This window comes from Rissa tridactyla, chromosome 9 (genome assembly GCF_028500815.1).
Source record: "Rissa tridactyla isolate bRisTri1 chromosome 9, bRisTri1.patW.cur.20221130, whole genome shotgun sequence".
NCBI lineage: Eukaryota > Metazoa > Chordata > Aves > Charadriiformes > Laridae > Rissa > Rissa tridactyla.
In genome coordinates, this window is record NC_071474.1 from 49,061,426 (window position 1) to 49,084,834 (window position 23,409).

A 23,409-nucleotide genomic window follows, 5' to 3' on the forward strand; every position below is an offset into this window, starting at 1 on the left:
CCCAGGCTCCACGGACACCCCCGTGACCCGTGTTCTCAGCCCCCGCACAGCTTCCAGCGCCTGCTGTCACCGAGCACCCCTCGGGACCCTCTCTTTGAGCAAAGCCTTTTACAAATAGCCATCTTCCCCCTCGAAAAAACAACAAAGTACCAGATGCTGCTGCCACATTTCTTCATAGTGCAAGGGTTTGGCAGGTTGCGAGCCCAGACCGTAATAAATCTTTAAGCTTTCTCCAGCTCAAGACAAGTTTCTTACTGCGGTTGCAGTTCAATTCCTAAACTGGGGCAGCATCCCCTAATGGATTTTGCTCTGGGCTCACGACGAGGGGAGCCTGGTGATGCTCAGACCCACAGTCTCCTCCCTACACCATCCCCTCCCCGCCGCGGGTCCCAAGGCGAGACACGCAGCTTCAGCTGGACCGGCCCCGGCGGAGTAAGGGAGCGAGCATCAAACAGCACTTTCATCATCACGGCCCTTTCCAGCCTGCTGCTGATATTCCTCCCTCCCCGACCTCATTCCCGGTATTTACGGTTCAGTGGCAAAGACACACAGCCCACCACACCACCAGTTCCTCCCCCCTGCCCCCCAGCACCGCTGCGCCGAGGGGAGGGACCTGGGCCGGGAGATGAGACCTCGCGTAGACCCGGGCACCCGAGTGAGTCCCAGGGCAGGACTGAAGACGACACAATCAGACTGGCCAGAGCATCCCAAAAGTCACCCTCAGGTCTCATGGGCTATTGCAAACGCCTTGGAGACGACCAGGCCTCTTCCAGAGCACATCTGGACGGGAGGAGGTGACACGGTGTCAGCCCCAGGAGGCAGAAGGAAACGGTCCTTCTTTCTCCAAAAAATGCTGCGCGTGTCCTGCTTAATTTAGGCTAATTAATCCCTGCTGGACCCACTTTTCAGGCTTCAAATACACAGTTGGTTTTGTTGTTTCAAAGCTGGAAGGAAAGGCATGCAAAGAGCGCAGCGAAAGCACGGGCAGAGGTTCCCGTCCTCTGTCTCCAGGCAAGACCAGCGTCCCTGGGGGACGGACAGGAAAGGGGGACACACTCTGCAGGCGGGGAACTGTGCCCGGTCTCTTCAGTCAAACAGTGGACTGGAGGACGTAAGCAGTTTCCTTCATTTGGCACTCCCAAAGCTCTGTGAAACAGCGGGGACGTCTGAAGGCAGCCCAGAGTTAAACGCATTTGAGACAAGATCTTTTTTTAAAGCCAGCCGGCAGATTACGCAACGCTGAAGTGGGAGACAGCCGATGGCCTGCGAAGATAACGCTGCTGGGGAAAAACAGTCGATAATCGTCCAAGTCTGCTCAAGGCAGCAGAGGGGGGAAGCAGCCACAGGGTTTGGAGCCGGCAGCGATCTGTGCCGGTGGCAGCAGAGGTGACCCCAAAGCGCCAGCACCCCAAAGCGCCAGCAGAGCACGGCAGTGGGATTTCAGACCGAAACGGCTCTGCTGGCAAAAGCCCTGGCTCAGACACAGTTATTTGGATGAACTAGTTCCCAGGTAAATGCTGCATTTCACAGAATCACAGAATCTTCAGAGTTGGAAGGGACCTCTAGAGATCATCCAGTCCCACTCCCCTGCTAGAGCAGGATTGCCCAGAGCACATCCCTCAGGGCTGCGTCCAGGCGGGTCTTGAAAGTCTCCAGAGAAGGGGACTCCACACCCTCCCTGGGCAGCCTGTTCCAGTGCTCTGTCACCCTCACCGTAAAGACGTTTTTCCGTGTATTTGAACGGAACTTCCTATGTTCCAACTTGTGCCCTTGCCCCTCGTCCTGTCACTGGGAACCATTGAAAAGAGTCTGGCACCATCCTCCTTCAACCCACCCTTTAGATACTTGTCAACATTCATAAGGTCTCCCCTCAGCCTTCTCTTCTCCAGGCTAAAGAGTCCCAGCTCTTTCAGCCTTTCCTCATAAGGGAGGTGCTCCAGTCCCATAATCATCTTGGTTGCCCTACGATGGACCCGCTCCAGCAGTTCCCTGTCCCTCTTGAACTGGGGAGCCCAAAACTGGACGCAGTGTTCCAGTTGTGGCCTCACCAGTGCAGAGTAGAGGGGGAGAATTACCTCCCTCGACCTACTGGCCGCACTCTTCCCTGTGCAGCCCAGGATGCCATTGGCCTTTTTGGCAACAAGGGCACATTGTTGGCTCATGGATAATTTGCTATCTACCAGGACCCCTAGATCCTTCTCCTCAGAACCACTTCCCAGCAGGTCCACCCCTAACCTATACTGGTGCTTAGCATTCTTCCTCCCCAAAGAGGAGGTGAATTTGGGGGTGAAGACTCAGCTACAAGGGTAGGAGAGCTGGGCGTGGGGGACGCTTTTAGCCATAAGAAGGGGGTGGAGGGAAAATACTTGACGCTTCCCCTTTTGGGGGGAAATGTGCTAGGGACAATGCAGCCCTACAATAAAAAGCAAATGGTAAAACTCAGACCTGGAAAGAGCTTGTGCTGCAGCTCGCGGAGGGACGAGGAACATCCTCTCAGCCTGAGGCGTGATTCATGCTCAGACAAACCTCCTCCTCCGCTCCCAGGCGGCAGGAACCCAGCTCTGAGACGGAGCAGAGCACCCAATCCCACCCCCACCGCTCTCACCCCAAAACCACCAACAGGCTCCTGAGTACGCAGCGAGGCAGCCGTGCCCCAGGGGACATGCACTGCCTTCCACCATGGCCAGCCCCGCGTGGCAGAGGGCCACCAGCCCACCCTGCCAGCGCATCCACACGGGCAGCATCTCCTACTGCCCTCCCTGCTGCGGACATCGGGGTGGGTGCCACCTCTGCTGCCCACCCTGCTGTTCTACAGACTCAGCTTCTTTGTAGGGTCGCTACCTGCTCTCTTTGGTCCACATTTCGGTCATGGTTGCAGGATTGGGTCCCCTCGCCCTCTCTCAGCAGCAGCCTCCCACGTACCCACTGCACTGGGAGTCACCCCTCGCAGGGCCAGCGGAGGCTGGGTGGCTTGGGAACACCTCGGCCCCCTTCTCCGGAGCGCCTCCCTTCGCACCTCGGGGCGCTGGTGGCACAGTTTGCCGGGCATAACGCGGGACTCACGCTGGACAGGACTGGACGGGCAGGGAACGCTGGGATCGCGTGTGTCCACCTGTATGCAATGTCCACAAATAGCCCCAAAGCAAAGCCCCCTGCATTCAGGCTCACGGGGAAGTGCAGAGGGGCAGAGATATTTTCTACTTCACACTTTGAGGTACTCTCTGAAAAGGTGTCTTTGAAGGGCAGGACTGCATATTTAGTAAGGCTGAGAAATGCATTTCAACTGTTATTTTAAGCAGAATGACTGACAAAGCTGAAAACTCCTAAACTATGAAGAAAATGACAGTTTAGAGGTCTGAAACTTCCAGAATCAGAAAGAAATACCAAATAGCTTTCGATTCATCCCAGATCAGTTCGTTAAGATGCTGGAGCAGGACTCAGAGGAGGAGGAGGAGGTTTGGTAGGACATCCATATGCATCCCTGCTCCATCCCCAGTGGGGTCTTGGAGTCAAAGCGTGACCTGTAAGAGCAGTGAGTGCCGGTGACTGTCACCAGGGCTCTGCAAGGACGTTCCGGCTCCTTCTCTGCCTGCGGGACATCCATTTGCTCTCTATTTTGCCATAGTCACTCCAAACCTGCTTAGCCCTCTGGGAAGACGCAGCCCAGGACAGACACCTCCGACAAAAGCCATTCCTACCCCAGAGCCAGAAGTCCCTCTGCCCACCAGCACACACCGGCAGCCGGAGAAGCAGGATGAGCGAGAGGGGAGCATCGGCGCAGCCCTGCTCAGGAAGGCCAGCAACGCTGAAAAACCCAGGTGGGGGTTTCTGCTCCTTATTTCGGCATGAAAACTCAGGGGGTGTCTCTGCTCCCCCCTCCTCGCACACTGCGCTGCATCCAACAGTGGCCCGAGCTGCTGGCGGCACTGCTGGCACTCTCAGAAAGGGGGCTGGCACTCTTTTCCTCTCTCCAGACCATCAGAGCAGCAACAAGGACCTTATTTAGTGAGCAAAGAACGAAATGCTGACGCTGCCTGCGGGAAACAGTGGGGTTAGGAGGTTCCTGGCCTGAGCCCCGGCCGCTCTCTGAGCTGGGGATGGGGACGAACAAGCTGCAGGTCCCTGTGCAAACACATCCCTGTGTGCCCGCTATGGGGAACGGCTCGGGCAGCATCCCTGCATCCCTGCCGGCTGCTCGGCCACGGAGCAGCACGAGGCAGCCGCAGGGCTCGCGTCCCCCTGCAAGGGCTGGAGCAAGTCGAGGCGAAGCAGAGAGCCGCCGTGTTTGCTCAGGCACTGGCAAAGCCCCCGAACCCACGGCAGCGACCCCCACAGCAGCCGGCTGGTTTTATTCTCTGGGAAGGTGTTGGTTCAAGGAACCACTGCTCAATTTAGCAACCAAAAAAATCAATAGCCCATTAAGAAGAAACTAATTGTGACAGTTTCTCACCATGTATCACTTCGGTAAACAAAGCCGCAAATTAATTTGCTATTAATTGGTATGTGCACTCTGAAACAACAGTAAGGCATTAACTGCCTTCTTCCTCTTGCATGTTTTCCAGGGAGTGCGTCGCCGCTGAACTCCTGACTCCGGAGCCGCGGCCAAGAGGCAGCGTCAGGCTGCTGGCACCGCTCGCACAAACACTGCCCTCGCCACGCAAACAAAAGACGCCTGATTGCGCACCGGGAACACAAAGAGTTTTATAGATCAAGTGGTCAAAGCAGCAAGGTCAGCAGAGTGCCTTTCTGCAGCAGGATTAAAGGTGATCTCTTCCTCCCGCGCTTTCTGTAATCCCTCTACAAAGCCCTTCCCACTTGCTGCTGGCTTAAGCCCCAGCGCTGCCGTTCTGCAGACAGAGGGGCTCGGGCGGGGAGATCGCAATCGCCATCTCCGACAGCAGGAAGGATGCAGGGAGGCAGCGTGCGGGTGTTTGGGAGGAGGAAGGAAAGCGAGGAAGAATCCAGCCTCTGCAGACCGGGAGAAAGGCCGGGACCAGCCTTGCCCTGCAAGGGGAAGCTGCGAGGATGGAGACGACGTCCCCTCTGCACCGAGGGGCTGGGGACAAGTCACTGCCTACCCTGCCGCAGGGTGAGGCCGGCTCTAAGTGAGAATGAATGAGAGAGATGAGGAAAACAGCTTTACGGAGCAGGGCGAGGAGCGGCGGGGAGCAGCGCAGGGCACTGTGCCGTCCCGAGGAACGGCAGCTGCCTGCCCGGGGGGTCGGAGGTGGGATGGCTCAAAGACTACACGGGAGACACGCGTGTGAAAACTGCAGCCACGGCCCTGGGATACAGAAGTGGGATTATAGCCCAGAGACAGCCAAAACGACCCTGTCCTCTCTCCTCAGAGCACTGGAAGAAGAGCAGAGCATGGCTCCACCTGGGGAACCGCACAGGATGAGAGAGGCTCTCCCAGAGCTTCTGCCCTGGGTAGCAGCAAATTACACAGCAAAATGGGAATACAGAGGCTGGAGGCAATGCCTAGAAATCCTCCTTGTACAGCAAAGGTCAGAAAAACACTTTTGTGCTAATAGGACAAGTAAGGATATGCCAAAGTGCTCAGGAGGAGAGAGAGACTCAAATGAGCCTTGACTTCATCAGCAGGCTCAGCCTCATCAGCATTGCTCTGGGTGCCCTATCGTGCAAAGGACCTGACCCCCAACGGGCCTCCCCCAGTCACACCTGACCCCCCCTTTATTCCCTTGGGAAGAGTCCTCATGACCAGCCCTGGTTCACCCAAGCCCTGCAGAAGACACAGGCACATCCTCCTCCAGCACGAAGACTTGCCGCAAACCCACTGCTCACCCAGGTGTTCCCAGCATCGCTGCCCGTGCCTCTGGCCCCCCTCACCTCCAGCTCCTGGGATGGGGATCTCTACAGCCCAAACACCCCCGGGTGGGAGCACAGCCCACCCACTAAGTGCTCACGCAGCCGCGGGGATGTTACACTGGTTCCTCGCCAGCCCTGGCAGACACCTGTGGCTCCCCCCCATCCCCTCTGTCGGGCTGCGGGGAGGACTTTTGCTCGACCCACCCCAGCACGGTGGGATCTCACCCTCTCCTTCCCAAGAGGAAAGGCTTAAAAGATAATGAACACAGCACAAGCACCCTGCGGCTGAGAAGGACCCTGTGAGAGCTCCCGCGCCGGCCTGGGCAGACGCAGTTTTGACACAAGCTGCGGTGACGTGACCACGACTCCCTCGTGCCGGCGGCGAGGACGGCCGGTCCTGCTCTGGCACAGCTAGCCACGTCCTGACGGGCTTTCCCGGAGCGCTCGGCACTTTGAGATCCAAGCGCTTGGCAAATATTAGCTAGTTTGCTTTAGGCACCCCCAGACAAGAAAGAGGAGGTGCAAGAGGGTTTCACAGGGAATTTGAAGCACGGAGCACCACGGCCAAAAGGGTTCGTTGCTGCTGGGAGCGCAGCTGGAGATCCCCAGCCCTTGAAGGCCGGGCGCAGGCCGCAGCACGCCCAGCGTGCCCAGCAAACGCTCCCTAATGCCCCCGGCTGCAGCCAGGGCTTGGGGGGATCGGCCCCAGCAGATCCCACCCGGGCACCAAAGGGAACGGGAGCTGCCGGCAAAACCGCACCGGAGTGCAGGCGGCAGCGAGGGGAGGGGGAGATGGGGAGGGACTCTGGAGCAGGGAGGGGAGCCATGGGACGAGGGGGAAGGGTTTTCCACTGAAAGGGGGGAGACTGAGATGAGATCTGGGGAAGAAACTCTGCTGTGAGGGCGGTGAGCCCCTGGCCCAGGTTGCCCAGAGAAGCTGTGGCTGCCCCATCCCTGGAGGGGTTCAAGGCCAGGTTGGACGGGGCTTGGAGCAACCTGGGCTGGTGGGAGGTGTCCCTGCCCAGGGCAGGGGGTGCCACTGGGTGGGCTTTAATGGGTCTTCCGACCCAAATCTTTCTGTGATTCTATGACTCCGCTCCCCGCTCCCTGCAGGCCGAGCAGTGGTCACAGGCTCGGTGTCACCCACGCTTGAACCACAAGCACCCCCTTGTCCCCTGTGCCCAGAGCAGCTGGGTCCTGCCTCCCCGAGCCAGCCCAGCAGTCTGGGTCTCCTCCCAGTCATGTCCTCTTCTCCCCCAGACCCTACAGACCCCTGGGAACTGTCCCTGCGTCACCGTCATTGGGGGCTAAACTCTGCGAAACAATTCAGCCTCACGCCAGCCCCTCGACGCCAGCGATGCTTCCCATCTCGCTCATCCCTGCTTCCCACCACACTCATCCCTGCTTCCCACCACGCTCATCTCTGCTCCCAGGGCAGTCCCCGGGGAGAGGACTTGGGAGCAATGCCACACATCCCGTCACTCGAGCCGGGAGCTTCCCAACCGCCTTCCCCATCGCCCGCCTGTCCCCCCATTGCTCTCACCAACCTCCACTTGCTGGCAGATCTGTATCAGCTTGGCCATCTGGTTCTCCAGTTCGCTGTTGCGTTTAACCAGGTTGGTGAGATTCGTCTCCAGGGTTTGCTGCAAGTCCAGAAATGGGGGAGGAGAAAGAGAAAAAACAGAAAGATCAGCAAAGGCGGAGGACTGTCCCCGCTCCCCCAGCGAGGCCATCTGCCGCCCAACACGCCACCTGAGGGAGCCACAACTTGAGTAACTTTGGGAAAGGCTGCTCCTGGCAGCTCCTGCCCACGCCGGCGATTCTGTGAGTGCTCGGCCCAAGACAGGGAAGCCACCGAGCTTGGCACCACGGTGTCCCCGAGGAGGTCACCAGCCAGCGGTGACAGCGTGGGTGCCTGCCCTTCGTTGCCCCTTTGGAGATGGTTTGAGAAGCCGGGGTGGGCCATGTTCCTGCAGCAAAGCTGAGTTTTTCCTGCGTCCCCTGGAAAATTTTACGGGCAGCCGGAGAAACATCAGCAGTATCAAAGTTTCTCAAAACTGTCCTCAAACCACTCCCTGCTGCCGAACCCTCAGACAAGGTGGGAGAGAAGAAATGTGCTGCTCCCCACGTTTCCACCAGGGAAGAAGCCAGCAAGGCTATTTTCATCATCGGTTTTGGTTTGCACATGGCAAGGAATCCAAACAAGAGCCTGTTGCACCACCAGAGAGGGATTTCTCTCCTTCGCAATCCGTCTCTGCTGCCGCATCGCAGGCACAAGAGGCAGAGCACGGCGGCAGCTCCAGACCGAGCCCTGGGGACAGCTTGCCCTGCGTGGGGACAAAGCCCTCCCGGGCTCCCGCCGGGCTGCCCACCGCCGCCAACACCTCCCACCACCCCCCACCTTCTTATGGGGGTACAAAGAGCCATTCTGCTCCGGCGGGCAGCCAGGAATCCTGCCCGCTCCGGACGACCCGCTGCTATTTTCCATCCCCGCTCTCCCCCCTCCGGCGCCCACAGGCTGCAGGGAGCGGAACGGGAGCCAGAAGAGCCCGTCTGAAAAGATCTCGATATCTGTGGCCACACAGTGGACTCGCATTTTTTTGGATATCAATAATTTAAGTGACACTGCATTTCCATTAAAATACGTGGCTCCACTAAGAGGAAATGTTTTATAACAAAGTGCTCACTACCTGTTGCAACGCTTGTCGGGAAAATGATATCCTATTAATATTTTAAACTTCAGGGCTGGGAGAGGATCCCTGTGGCGTTTTATTCATCCTCGGCTAGGAACTGCAGTCCGAGGCTTTCATCAAGACTCCAGCAGACCCATAAACACGGCCTTTCGCTGCACGCACGGATAATTTGGGGGCTAGTTAGCCAAGAGAACTTGAATGATAGTCATGAAGCACAGGCAAAGCATTCATTCCTGGAAAACCACTGACTCCTAAAATACTCCGAGCTCGTTTGCAATGCTGCAAATTGCTAGCCAACGGCAGGGGAAGCAGAACACAGAAACAGGCTTGAAAAATGAAATAAAACCCAGGGTGCCTTCATTAAGCGGAAAGCGCTTTGCACGACGACACTCTATCGATAATGAAAAAGCCAGCTGCTAACAGTTCCTGCCACCTTCTTTCCTTATAGCTCAATATTATTAAATATAATTTGACTAAAGCATTGAACATTTAACTTGCTAATTACCTTCCTCATCACCAACTCGGCTGCGCTGAAGTCGCAGCTTTGAAATTGCAGCCGATCTGCTTTAATGTTGGAGGGCTGTTGACGGGGGGCAGGGAGGGAAGGGGGGGAGATGAGCTTGGGATACTCGCTTTGAAGCCCAGGAGTCCAAAGCACATCTGCAGCATCCCGAGTTTTCCAGGGGACAGCATCGCTCTTCCCCCACCCATCCACGTACCCAAAACCTGCCCCGGAGCCCTCATCCCTGCGTTAAGCTGGGATACGGCAGCGATGCTGGAGCAGCCGGCGGTGGTTTGCTGGAATTGATGCCGGCTCGAGCAGCCAGCACCCTCCCTCGCTGCTCCTGCTGTCGTGGGGCTCCTCAGCGAGGCGCCTCCGGCTGCTGCAAGCCCTTGTGCAGCTCGTGAGAATGCAGATGGAACCATTTCCTTCTGTTTGATTTGCTGAAACAAATAAAATATACTAGAGGCTTTGATTACACCAGCTGGTTATTTTGTAGGTATACATAAATTACAGCAATTATAGGGGTTGTTTTTTAATTGCATTATAACCTGCTCATAAGTTCCCCAAACATTCCCCTTCTGGCCAGAAACACAGAATATTTGATTTCTCTACAATTGTCAAGAGACAGGAGAAGAGAGATAAAAAGGAACCACCACCACGTCCTTGAGCAAAAGTCACTGGCGCTCGGTGAGACGAAGGGGCCGGGTCCCGGGGGATGGAAACTCGGGACGGCGGGACCGGAGAGGGCGAGTGCAGGGACACGGCCCCCGTGGGAAAGCAGCCGAGCCCTTCCCAGCCTGTGCCCGCTGCGGCCGCGCCGTTCGCAAAGTGCCCCCTCAGCACCAACCCCCCCCAGCAGCTCAGCGCCTGCACCCCATTCACCCGCAGCTCACCAGATCCTCAATAAATACACTGGCACCCAACCGAGGGAGCTGAATAAGGCGGCACGGATGTGCAGGCACTGATGCTCATGCTTTATTTAGTTATGTGCACAACGAGCAACAACTGCTCGATTCTCCTTTTTTTCCAAATGTCAAACAGGCAGTTGAGCTAAATATGGATTTCTCTATTCCTGTTTGAAGATAGCATCAGGGTTGGGGGTTCAAGACAACTTTAGGAATTATAAATATTAGGCTTCCTCCGGGTCTGCTGTGCTTTGTCTAACACGGCCCTGCCCGCAGCCGGCAGGACCACATCCTGCGCTCCCGGCACAGCTGGGACCGCGCTCCATGGCGGGTCCCCACCCACCGGCCTGGAAGCTGGTCTGCACTGGGAAACACCGTCAGCCTCATGGCTTTAACAGCTGGGAGACGGGAGCAGAGCGGCCTTTGAGGCCCCAGCAGGGAAGGGTCCCCACCGAGCCGCCGGGAGCATCGCACGGACCGGCTCTTGTCGAGTCGACGGGGGACCGATCCCCATGGGCTTGGAGCCACGCGAGCCTGGGGTCTTCTCCAGTGGGACCCCCTGGGCGTGGGGTGGGAGCCTCTGGAGTGCCCTGGAAAGCCTCAGACACGGGAGTGCAGAGGCTGCCGGTGGCACGGGGGGCTGCTGCTGCTGCTGCTCTGTGCCGATGCTCACTTGCCGCGGTGCTGCTGGGATGGGTGCGGGGGCTCAGCCCCACACCATCCTCACAGAGGGTGTCGTGTGGCTCTGCCGTACTACAGGACCGGCTTTCCACAGTCATCTTCATGCAACGGCAGCCAAAACTGGAGAGTGTTTATTTTCAGTGATTTATTTAGGGTGTTTTTCACTGCCCTCATTCATTTATAATTGTTTTCAATAAAAGACGCAGGTCCCGGCCCTGCTCCCTCCACGTACCACAAACACAAACCACATGTGCACGCGTAAACACACGCGACGAAGTCAAACCAGCTGCGAAATGCCTCCCCGCACGCCCGATGGCCGGCCCCGACCACTGGGGCAGGGGAATGTGTCCCACCACCCTTCACCAGCATCATCAGAGCGATGCAGGGAAGGGCACCCGCGGGATTTCTGCCGGGCTGCGGATGCGGGGCCAAGCCCTCGCGGCTGGGGATGTGCCCTCAGGTCTCCCGGCACGGGGAAGGGTCGCGGCTGGCTGCTCTCTGCCCAATCTGGAGCAGCACAGGAAAGCCAGATGCCACCAGTACCTCTCCCAGGGTATCCGGAGTCTCCACGATCGCTCCTGCGGCAGCTGGTCAGATTTTAAAACCAAAAACCAAAGTTCTTGATGGCATCCTGTAGCTGCAACGCTGCTGGAGCCATGGGAAACCCACCCGCTGCCCCTGCTCCTGGCCAAAATGCTGCTTTGCCCTGAGCTGCTGCCCCAGGTACCCACTGGCTCCGTGGGGACGAGGGGCACTGGCGCGACTTGTCCCGGGATCACCGGCACGGCGTCTCCTCGGGAGCAGTGGCCAGCTCCCAGCAGGATCCATCCCGACCCCGTCTGCCCCACCGAGGCGCGTTTTGGGGAGGGAGGGTGACAGGGTGGCTGTGCCGCATCCTCCCTGCTCCATTACAACAACCGTCTCCGCGCTGCCAAACGGAAAGCCCAGGCGCTGGCGAGCACCGCGCAGACCAGGCTCCCGGCCACGGGCACCGCGGGTCCAGAGCCCCGGCACCGCTCCTCTGCCGGAGGATGCTCCTGCTCCCATCTCCCCCATGGGTGGCCACAGGACTGAGCACGGGGCCCACCCGCTGTTTCCCACACGTCCCTCTGAGATGATGTTCATAATCAATTCCCAGACCCCAGCAAAAAAAAAAAAAAATCCGGGGGAAAATATGGGAAGCAAGTCAGCTGCCTGCCTGTGCGACAAGAATTTCCCCAGACAATAGGACAAGTGACAGAAAGACACAACTGAGCTGCTGAGCAGCTCCCGCCTTCTGACACTAATGCATTTTAAGTCGCTTTGGAGCAAAACACACTGAGTAAAGGCTGAAATAAACTGCCAGCTTTTGGTGCCTGCTGTCACCCTAACCGGCAGAGCTGACCTAGAAAATCAAGCGATTTGTTACGGCGAGGTTCTGATGCTGTTTCTAATTGTGCTGAAGAGAGTCCAGAGCAGGAACCCTGACCAGGCAAAGCAGTGCTGACAGCTCTCCCACCAGTCGGCCACCTCCAGACCCCCACGTCCCCAGACCCCCGTGTCCCCAGACCCCCTCGTCCCCAGGCGCAGTCAGATAAAGGAGGAGGGAACGGGCCCGGAGCCCAGCGGGGCTGTGCGGGGACATGGGTGCAGGACCAGCCACGTGTGCTCCTCCACATGGCCTTACCACGGCCGGCGTTAGCACACCCTGTACCTAGTGTCTCCTCGGGAATTCAAATTTAGGAGAGGAAAATAAAAGAATCATGGAATCATAGAATCGTAGAATTGTCAGGGTTGGAAGGGACCTTAAAGATCATCTAGTTCCAACCACCCTGCCCTGGGCAGGGACATCTCCCATAGACCAGGCTGCTCAGAGCCCCGTCCAGCCTGGCCTTGAACCCCTCCAGGGATGGGGCTTCCACAACCTCCCTGGGCAACTTGTTCCAGTGTCTCACCACCCTCATGGTGAAGAACTTCTTCCTAATGTCCAGTCTGAATGGACCCATCTCTACATTTGATCCATTCCCCCTAGTCCTACCATTACCCGACATCCTAAAAAGTCCCTCCCCAGCTTTCTTGTAGGCCCCCTTAAGATACTGGTAGGCCACTAGAAGGTCTCCTCAGAGCCTTCTTTTCTCCAGGCTGAACAAGCCCAACTCTCTCAGTCTGTCCTCATAGGAGAGGAGAAGAGAAACGCCCAGTCAGCAGGGCTAACTGAATGCAAAATTTGCAGCTGTTTGTTGTGCCGCTGCTTAATGAGCACATCCTGGATTTGCGTCTTATTGGCTCTTCTGGAGCACATTCTATTGGACCAAGGTAACCAGCTCGGCTTGAACTTGTCTGGTTACGGGGAGCAAACTTCTCTTCTCTCTCGCCTCATGAGAGATAACAAAACACCCCGGGGTGGTAACACAGCCCCTCCCCACACTGGCCGGCTTTGCACGGACCCCCACATCCACCCCCCGGCAACACCATCACAGGGTCCCAGCAGCTCTACCCCTTAGTTACTGGCAGGTCCCAAACCCAGCCTAATGAGAACCTGTGCAGAACTCTCTTTAACCAGCAACATGCTATTTACTGCTCCTTCCCAGGGCAGCTCTGCCGAAGGGCTCGTGCGTGGCTCCTGCATCCCCTGGCACATCCCTGGGGCTCCCAATCCCTCCGTCCCTGCAAAGGACGAGGAAACGACACGCTGGCCCATGAGGGTTTGAGTTGCCTTGTTTCCCCACCAGGTCTCCAAAGCTCCTGGCCAGACAGTGCCCGGCGCTGGGCTCTTGCCGGCAGCTGTGCCAGCCCCTGGGGGTTGTCTCCAGCAGCATGTGACAAGCCCTGCCTTGGCCGCTGGCTTGTGACAACTACAGCTTCTCGCCACTGAGGATGCGAGTCCACGGCTGAAGGAGGGACAGGGAATGGCAGCTCAGATGTGCGCTGGGGAAAGCGCCCATCGGGCAGTCGTGTGTCCTGATGTCTCCAGAGCAGGGTACGTCCCAGCCGGCCACCAGCTAAATACAACCCATTGAGTGTGCAAGCAAAGGGGCGGCCCTCCGCCTGCTCACACCGGTGCTGCGCAGCCACAGGGGATCTCCCGGGCACATGGGGCTGGAGCCTGCGCTGGCAGGGACCCCCCGGGACGCTCCTGCCCCTCTCAAGCCATGGCTTCCTCACACAAGCCTGCCAGGGGGCTCTCTACATGAGAAACGCATTTCCTCCAAGGGGAGGCACCCAGACTCCTCCAAACCCATCACCTAAGGAGACAGTAAGATTTTTTTACCCTTCACATAATTGCTGCGGTTTTTACTGCTCAGGTGATTTTCTCGGCAGCTCCCCCAGGACCTGGCTCCACATCAAGGCACAAGCCTTCATTAGAGCCCAAATTCCCTCGCCCCGCTGGTAGGAAGGGAAGCGCTCCGTGCCCAACACGTGCAGCAGGCACGCGGCCGCACGCCTGGCGGAGCCTCAGAGCAGCATCAGCAGCTCGGCCGGTCCGGAGACTGCAGCCCCTGCGACCAGCCCCGCGCCGGGCACCAGCAGCTGGAGGGGTGGGAAGGGTGCGCAGCCCGCAGGAAGGGGCTGAGCAGAGCAACGCGGTGCTCCTGGGCAGGGAGGAGAGTTTTCTGCCCACGGATGTGCTTATCCAAAAAGCAACATGTTTCCGACTTGTCGTGCTTCCCTAATAGAAAGGATACGGGAAAAACATCTGTCGCGACTGACCAAGCTCTTCCACTCAGTGCCCAGTGCCTGGCTGCAGGGAGCCCTCAGCCTACGGGAGACGAGCATCTCCGAGGCTCCCCTGGCCTGGCCGAGAGCCTGTGTCCCCCTGCGGTGGGTGCCAGGCTGCAGACACCTCAGGCCGTCGACCCCAAAGCGCCGCAGCCGCAATATCTGCGGATGCTCCCCACCCGCTGCCACCCTGTCCCTGCCCTGCGGCAGGCAGGAGCCCAGGGCAGGCCCTGCCGAGCTCCACGTGCCCCGGCGTCACCCCCTGTACCTGCCCCACCAGCTTCTGCCCCCCTGCAGGTGCCTCGCCTGGAGGTGAAAGGAAGGGTCCAGCGGCGCGGGCACAGCAGCCTGAGTTACCCGGAGACTGCGAAGCACGAAGAGCAGATTGCTTCGTTAGGGTGAGAGATTCGACGCCGAAGGGCGACGGAGTTGATAATGAAGACATGACGGCAGGAGCCATCTCTCCTCATGCCAAGGGACTGGAGGAAAGCAAGAGGAGCGGCCAGGGCTCCTCCCCATGCTCTGCCCAGGTGCCCCCGCTGCCCCGTCGCTGGCCCATGGCCACTAACGACAGAGCCCTCCTTAGGGGCTCCTAGGTAGGGAGTGCCTTCCCTGCAGCAGCAAAGACATGGCAATGAGAATGGCTTGTTTATCCTCCTCAGGAAATTCCTCTCCTCCCGCGGCTTCAGATGAGCTCTGCTTTTTGGCAGGATGGGCGGGAGGATGGGAACCGGACCGGCATCGCTAGCGAGGGGGGGCCGGAGCAGACCCACTCCATTTGCACAGACGCAGCTCATGACCACCGAGACGGTGGAAAACCCCACAGTCGGTGTGAAGAGGCCCTTAAAATGAAAGGACATGTCGTATTTTCGCTCCCCTGGGTCAGCTTTGTGTGAGGAGGTTCGTTGGTGCCGCTGGAGCAGCCCCGGTGCCCCGACAGCGCGACAACGCGCAGGGAAAGCCCCGTCCTGCGGCCACTGCCCTGCGCAGCCGCCCGGCACCTCACCTCCTCCAAGGTTATAACAGCCCCTGCTTCCGCAAGCCCATCTCATCCTCCCGGCAAGGCCACGCGCTGCCGGCTGGGGGGCTGATGCTACAAAAGGCACCTTTGATTTTCAGGGGGTTGCCGGCGACGGCCAGCACTTGCCCCGTCCCCAGCTGGTGCTGCCAGGGGGTGCGTGCTCACGGTGAAAGACCCGTCATGAATTAAAGGAGCATTTTCCTTGCCTGTTGTTAACCCAGCCCCGCAGCCTGGCAGGGCTACAGCACCCCCACTCCCCATGCGAGGTGACCCGGGGCCGCAGGGGGTAACGCATCCAGCACAACCCTGGCGCCGGGTCTCCTGCTCAGGACCTGCCCCCAGGCACCGTACCGAGGTGCAGAGCAGACGTGCTCGGGACGGGGCCAGGGCTGCCAAGGCATGAGCGAGCTGCTCTCACCTGGCTCCGCCGTCCTCCTCCCTGCCTTCCCCGGTGGCAAGGCACCCACCGTACCCTCTCCCCACCGACCTCCCCCCAGGGGGTGGGACACGTCCGCTGGCAGGATCGCAGCCACCTTTCACAGCTTTTGGGGCTGGAACTTCCTGGAAAAGCAACCTTAACACTGCCATGACCCAGGATATCCTGCTACAAAGGTTTGCAGGCTCCAAAGCACCTCCTGGACCTTTCCTCCAAGGCGCTGTGGCTTTGTCAGGGCCCCTTTCCTCCCTCTGCCGGTGACAGTCCTTGTCCACCAAGGGGGACAGCACCTCCCATGAACATCCACCTAACGTAATGGCACCTACACATCTTTCTGAAGCCCACCACACTTCTCCTAGAGCTCATTCCTCCAAACGTGGCGAACTGCTGGACCTCTGCATGATTTTACTGCTGCCGGCTCTGGAACCGCTCGTGAGCATCTCTCCATCCCCGCACACACCCTCGCGTACCACGGGGACACAACCAAAGCACATCCTCAACCACAGTGGAGACTTCAACTTCCACCAACACACACGAACACACGCAGAGCTTTTGTCTTCTTAAGGTACATCTGGTTTCTCAACTAAAGAAATGAGAGGTAAAAAATGGCCATGGATAAAACTCACTGCCCGTCAGTGGGAGCAACCCAGGGTCACACTCACCTCTTCCCAGAAACTCGTTCTTCGGCCCAATTTCCCCCCAAAAATGACAAAATGTTTCTGCTCTACAGACAGGCAACCTGAGGAATGGGGTGGGGAGAATGCACTAATCCTCTTATAAATCAAAGCTGTCCCACACAGTTCCAAGGAGGGAAAATAATCACATGAAATAGTTTAATGTTGTCGTTTCTCCAAAGCTGCTGATTAGTTGCAGATTCGGTCTGAAGCATTGTTTTGGCAAGTTGTGCCGTCTGGTTGCTTAGCGTGCATCTCGAGGACTTACACTTCCCCTGTTTGCTTTTTCTGTAACTGCGCTACTTCACATAAACAGGGGCTTTGCTTCCGAAAATATTCCTTCAGGCAAAGACCCTGTAAGAGCCCTAACACATGCAAGTCCTTGGCACGAGTCGTCCTCCTCGCCGCCGAGGAGGAACGGCTCACTGGTGACGGACAACCTTTGCTGCTGGAGCTCATCCACACAAGCGCAGCGCTCAAGGAACGAGCTGTTCCCTGGCAAGCCACCTTGTTCTGTTTTCCTGCGTAAAACAAGAAAAAGGACGAGAACCAGCCAGCTGATCCCCCCCCTCTTGTTACAGGGTGACTAGACCTGCTCCTAAGTCATCCCAAGCCACAGCGGATCACAGGGTGCGAGGGCTCCAGCAGTAATTCCACCCGACCGCAGCGCAGGGAGGGGAAAGCCGGCCGAAGCACAGCACGCTCCCGCAGCTCCTGGGCTTGCCTGTGCCACGTCCTGGGAGCTGGAGGAGAAAACCAGGAGCTGCCCAAAGGAGAGCTCAGCTTCCACGAAATAAACCTCCAGCAGAGGCTGGTTCCCTTCCTCCCAGCGACAAGTCAGCGCAGGGCACAGCACAGCAGCTTTTTGGGTGGTGTCTCTTCCGCATCCTTCATCACTGACTGACACATCCGAGTACGGCACCCAGTGCTGGGGCCTCAGCACAGGAAAGACAGGGACTTGTTGGAGTGGGGCCGGAGAAGCCCCCGGAGCTGCTGGGAGGGCTGGAGCCCCTCTGCTGTGGGGACAGGCTGAGAGAGCTGGGGGGGTTCAGCCTGGAGAAGAGAAGGCTCCGCGGAGACCTTCCAGCCCCTGCCAGTCCCTAAAGGGGCTCCAGGAAAGCTGGGGAGGGACTCTGGAGCAGGGAGGGGAGCCATGGGACGAGGGGGAAGGGTTTTCCACTGACAGAGGGGAGATTGAGGTGAGATATTGGGAAGAAACTCTTGGCTGTGAGGGGGGTGAGCCCCTGGCCCAGGTTGCCCAGAGAAGCTGTGGCTGCCCCATCCCTGGAGGGGTTCAAGGCCAGGTTGGACGGGGCTCTGAGCAACCTGATTGAGTTGAAGATGTCCCTGCCCAGGGCAGGGGGTTGGACTAGATGGCCTTTAAAGGTCCCTTCCAACCCAAACTATTTTATGATTCTATGATCTTGGGACAGATCTTGTTATGACATCTGCTTCCAGGCTACGTAGGGGCAGGGATGGCTGCCAGCTCACCTCCAAGACTCCAAGTCCTCCGTCTGTCAGCGGGCACACACCGAGGCACATGGCTGCCCGATGGATGTGGAAGCACCACAGCATCTCTCCGTTACCCGGCTGCCCAAGGCTGACCCCGTGGTGGGATAACTGCTGCCTGCCGGCCAGAGGGACACAGGGCCTGCAGGAGATTAGACAGCCAAGGAAGACACAATGGCAACCTGCTTCCGCAGCCAGCCCTCCGCTACGTCTGCCTGGGTGGGTAGGACGGGCAGAGGATGCAGAGCAGCGTTCACCTACCCAAAGGTCCATCTGCGTCTGTGCTGGTCGCCCAGTTCCCCCTGCGCTCACCAGAAACGATGCCCAGAAGACGCGGCTTGTCCCCGAGGTTCACAGCTGGCAGAGGGCAGCGGAGCCGCCCTGGAGCACTTGCTCCTCTCTCCGGACAATAAGGGGGTCCTGGCAGGATGCTGCCCTTGGGGGGTGATCTCAGCTCAGACCGGGCTCCTCCCCGGCCACCCGAGCTCGGCAGTGTGACAGACCCCCAAAACATTCACAAGTTAGTTACAAATAAACCAAGAAATCAGCAGACAGTTATGGGCGATACCAAAAAGCTTTTCACTTCCACATCAGCTATGAAGGGAGGAGCGGCTGGGGCGCGGGCTGGACACAATGCCGGGGCAGCAGCAAGCCCCCAGCAGCGCGCATGGCTCTGTGTCCGGGGTGTGCTCCGGGGACCCCCCAGCCTGGAGGACCAGAGAAACCCGAGGAACAGCCAGACCTTTGGCCCCGGCGCAGCCAGTCCGGCCCCCGCACCCGCGGTAGCCTCTGCTCCTGGGACCCCGACCACGGAGAGGAGCCTGGAGGACAAGGTGACCCAAGGGACCCCAGTGCCCAGCAAGGTCCGAGAGCGCAGGTTACATTCCAGGTTGGACCATATTCCAGCCTAAAACCTCCCAGATACAACAAGGAGCTAACGAGGCACCACAGAGCTCGCCCAACGAACACTTCTGCAAAACTACGGCAGAAATGCACACGGCTTATTTAGGTCCTTCAGTGTTTACATCCTTTAATCTTTTCAGAGCAATTCTTCCACTATTGGATATTACCACGGTTTTCTGTATCATTGCAGCGGTGTTGAAAATTGTTTAAATATTTTATTAAATTCATCCTGACTGTGACAAGCCAGTTTTTACTCCTGAAGCCATCTAACCATTATCTGCTTGTTTGAGCTGTCCTATTTAAATACTCTGAGACAGCACTCCCTGGTTCAGGCTGCGTGCTTTCCAGCTTAAAAGAATGTGATTTTCAGACATCTTATTAAATTTCCTACATTTGATGTAAAAATTCCCAAGCTACGGTGAATCCCGGGCCTATTTGTTTCTCTTCCACTACTTTTATTTATTCCTTTCAAAAGACAGAGCGAAAGGAAAAGATTTCCACTGCTCCGAGGAATGCCTTTTCCAGGAATTTTCCTCTAGGGAGTAATTCGTGCCTTCTTCCAAACCAGTACCAGAGGTCTGGCCAGGCTGGTTTCCGACACTCTGCTGGAGGTGCCACGGGCAGCTGCAGGTCCCAGGGGGTGGAAGGGAACGAACCTCCCCACCGTCCCCATCTCAGACCCGCTGTGGGAGCCGGGGCTGGCGGTGGCCCCCGCTGTCCTGCCAGCCACGGGCCACCCACGCCAGCCCCAGACATCCCCAGGGCTCATCTCGGGAGCAGCTCTGGAACCAGCTCTGCTGTGCCCACGGGAGCTGTGCACCGCCTGCATCCCTGCTTCACTGAGAAACCCCAGCTCTTGGAAAAATACGCCGTTAACAACTATTCTCTTTTGCCGCACTTACAAAACCACGAAAACTGAGGAGGGGACAAAAAAAGAAAGAAGACACCGTAGATGTCCACCTGCTCCTTCAGCCCTCGTTCTTCGGCCCGCAGTCCTTTCGGGTTTCTGTCCCTCCCACGCCGCACTAGTGGCTCCGGACCCGAGCACCCCCCAGAGCCATCGCCGGCCTCGGCGCGGCCACGGCTGCGGGGCTGGTCCCCGCCGGCCACCTGTCCCCTGCCCACCTCTTCAGGAGGGCGGCCCCGAGCCCCGGCCAAGCGCCCGTTCACAGCTCAGAGAGGGGTCGTCAGACTTGGCTGAGCACTGGGGACTCTGAGGCCTTTCTGACGCTTTCTGCAGCTCTTTGTTTTCATTGGGGTTGGCTAAATTTATCATCCTTTCGGGTCATTGTGGCAGAAAGCGCAGGCGGCCACGGCAGCGATGCCGAAAGCCCTCCCTGCAACAGTGTGCAGGGACAGCGTGCCTGAGACCAGAGCGAAGCCGCAGGTTTGGCCAAACCAAATGTTTTCCATAGACTGAAATGAAATTTTTATTTCAATTTTGACCCGCGCTAGCAGGGGGGAAGGGTGGGAATGAAGTAACCGGACTTGGGCAGTCATAACATACCCTCTACAGCTGCACAAAGCGTTTGGGCTTCCCAAATTTTTAGCGGCGAGCAGCAGAAATCATAAATAAAGGACCAGTCTCCTGACGTGAGACATCGAAAAGGAGTAGGGCGAACTGTGCTTCAGCAGCACCTCTCTCTCCTCCAATGAGAAAGGACATCCGACGGATCAGCTCGGATGCCAGCATCTCCAGCACATGCAACTCCAGGCTGGGAAGAGCAAACCCATCCAAAACTATTCAAAACTGGGAAAATCTAAGGCCATTTCAAAGTTCTTCCTCCTTCTTAAAAAGTCACAGTTAGGGAAATACCCCTGAAAAATACTTCACTAGGAAAAGGGTGGGAACCTTCAAAATCAAGTGATTTACCATGGGTCTCTCTGTTCCAGCTCGCCCTGACTCCGGGCACTGAAGCCCATGGCCGCAGCAAGCGCCTGCGCCCTCCCTGCCTGCTCACGCAGCGGGTAAGATGACAAACCCGACAGCTTGCTAGAAAACTGGCTTCATTTAACCAGAAAAGCAACAGCGTGATGATTTTTCTCGAAAACTCCCTGGAGGCTGCAAGGGAACAAGCCCCTTCCAGCTCCTGGGGACACTGCAGCAGATCCCGCATGGGAGAGGGAGGATTTGCGCGCGGGCAGCAATGCAGATTCCCTCCCGCGACACTCAGTGTTTTAAAGACACTTGAGGTGACCCAATCCCGCTTTGCAGGGCGTGCTACATCTCCGAGGGTCTGTGAGACCCCGGTGGGGTGGGCTTCCCTGGTCCCACGCCTGGAGCTACACCAGCAGCATCTCATGAGCTGGACGGGGAGAATCCCAGCCGGCAGCGGGTGACGGCCCGGCAGAGGTTACACACGCAGCCCTGGGACAGCAGGGACTTCACAGGGCTTGCAACAAACCACAGCCTGTGACGCGGACTGGCAGCCTCGGACATGGAGGAAGGGTTAGGAACCAGAGTGCAGCTGGAGGACCCCTTCCGAATGCAAAGGAACGACAAAAGGAGAAAGCGAACACCGATGCACGAACGGGATGAGCCTGTGAGAAAACCGCGGCTCAGTTCCCTGGCTGAGGAAGGGCTGTCGGACACGGAGCAGGAGGGGGCTGCAGCTCCCAGCACCAGGGTACCGCTGTCTTTGAAGCCAAAAGCGAACAAAACTCCTTTCAAAGTATAAAAGATAGACAACACAGCTTCACTCCCATAAATATGTATATCCTCGTGGAATAGTCGGCTGGTGGAACAGAAGATGTGTCCTTTGAAGGATTTACATGTACACGTGGTAGGCAAAGACAAAGAACCACACAAAAGTTGCCCCGAAAAGGAAGGGAAGGGAGGGTGGGTGGAGACCAGCGCCAGCGAACGTGAGTCTTCACGGGCTGGCTAAGGACAGTGCAATTACGGTAACTGCTCTTGCTGCAGAGCGTGGTAGGGCTATGAAGAGCCCTTAAAAATATTCCTACAGGTACGCGAGAGTCTCCTGCACAGATGGGGTTTCCAGGAAAAAAAGCCAGACAAATGCTGATCTGAGACACACGGGGAGGGTCGGAATAGCAGGAGACTAAGTGCCACGGATAATGTTTGGGATTAATTATTAAAGACAGAAGAGGACAAGCTAACTAAAAGAGCATCAACAAACATTTTTGACATTAAGGTTTCCTAAGGAAAAAAATAAAGACCATAAACGTCTTCATTTTTGAAACATTAACATGAAACACTAAAATGAATTTGGACTATGAGGAGGAACAACGTGTGGAGAAGATGTTAGGAGGAGCTGTAGGAAGTCTACAAAGGGACAAACGTGGCCAGCGAAGGGGGACCCCAATGGCTTCGGTTGGCCGGAGGCGTGGGCAGGACCAAAGGCCTGGGCTCAGCATCCCCCAGGAGGCTGCTCCTACAGCGCCCAGACCTGTAACGGACCAGCCGGGAAACAGAACCGTAATGAAAAGCAGAGCCATCGTGGAAGATGCGGAAGTTTTAACAGAAGATGTAGGAAGTCTTGGAATAGGCTGCCTTTGGAAAATAGGCTATTCCAAAGCCTTTGGAATAGGCTGCCCAGGGAGGTGGTGGAGTCACCATCCCTGGGTGTGTTTAAGACTCGTTTAGATGTGGTGTTAAGGGATATGGTGTAAGGGAGAACTTTGTAGAGTGGAGTTGATGGTTGGACTCGATGATCCCAAGGGTCTTTTCCAACCTAAATGATTCTATGATATGATTCTATTCTATAAGTCCTAATGGGAATTACGAGCAATAGGAAAAACGTGCCCTCGACAAACAAACAAACAAAAAAAGCAGTGGTATGGGTTGTTAGAGCAGTAATATTGTGATAAATTAAGAACTTTTTAAAAAACTTGGAGAACTGAAGCTCCAAATCAGAGACCCAGCTCCACCTCTCGGGCTGCTCCCTCCCTGAGACCCTCCTCCTTCCTCCTCCCCCCCTGCCATCCCACTGTCCCTCCCCGGGCTCAGCCTGGAGCATGTCCCTGCCGAGGACCCACCGGGGTTCTACCGAAAGGCTCCGACGCTCTGCTGGCCATTCCCTGAGCTGCTCTGACTGAAGACGCCCTTCGCCCCTCACCTCTGGAGCTCTCCATGCGATTCACAACCAAGAAAGCTTCATTAGTCAAAAGCTCGCTTGCATTTGCTCTCTCGAAACCGGAGAGTACGGTTATGTGGGGGGAGGTTACCAGTACACCCATTTCATTGTTGTGACTGAGTGATAAACAGCACAGCGCCGGCGACTCCCTCCTCAGTGACAGCTGTAATAAGTACGTGTGTGAGATCAGAGCGGACTGCATCCGCTCTCGCCAGCAGTTTAAGCACGGTCTGGCAGCCGAAGTGACCGTCTGCTGCAGCCCCGGGAGCTCCGGAACCACCCCGTGCCACTTGCAACGCCGAGGCTCGGCACATGGCTCGAGCTCTGGGAGGTCTGACGGCCTTTCCAAATGAACGACAGCATCTGAAGAGCTTAAAACACCCAACCCGAGGCTGCTAAAAGGAAATTTGTGATCCGGCACATCGTTTACGCAAATTCGTATTCGCACTTAATAAAC

General features: G+C 57.2%; 1 protein-coding gene across 2 annotated transcripts in view; it reads right to left on the reverse strand.

Annotated features, from left to right (window-relative positions):
• MID2 (midline 2) overlaps positions 1-23,409 on the reverse strand; it is a 103,880-nt gene that overhangs the window by 25,484 nt on the left and 54,987 nt on the right. For both annotated transcript variants that reach the window (XM_054213828.1, XM_054213829.1), the window contains exon 3: positions 7,377-7,472. In XM_054213828.1, the coding sequence (XP_054069803.1) occupies positions 7,377-7,472 (96 nt within the window). The remainder of the gene's footprint in view (positions 1-7,376; positions 7,473-23,409) is intronic.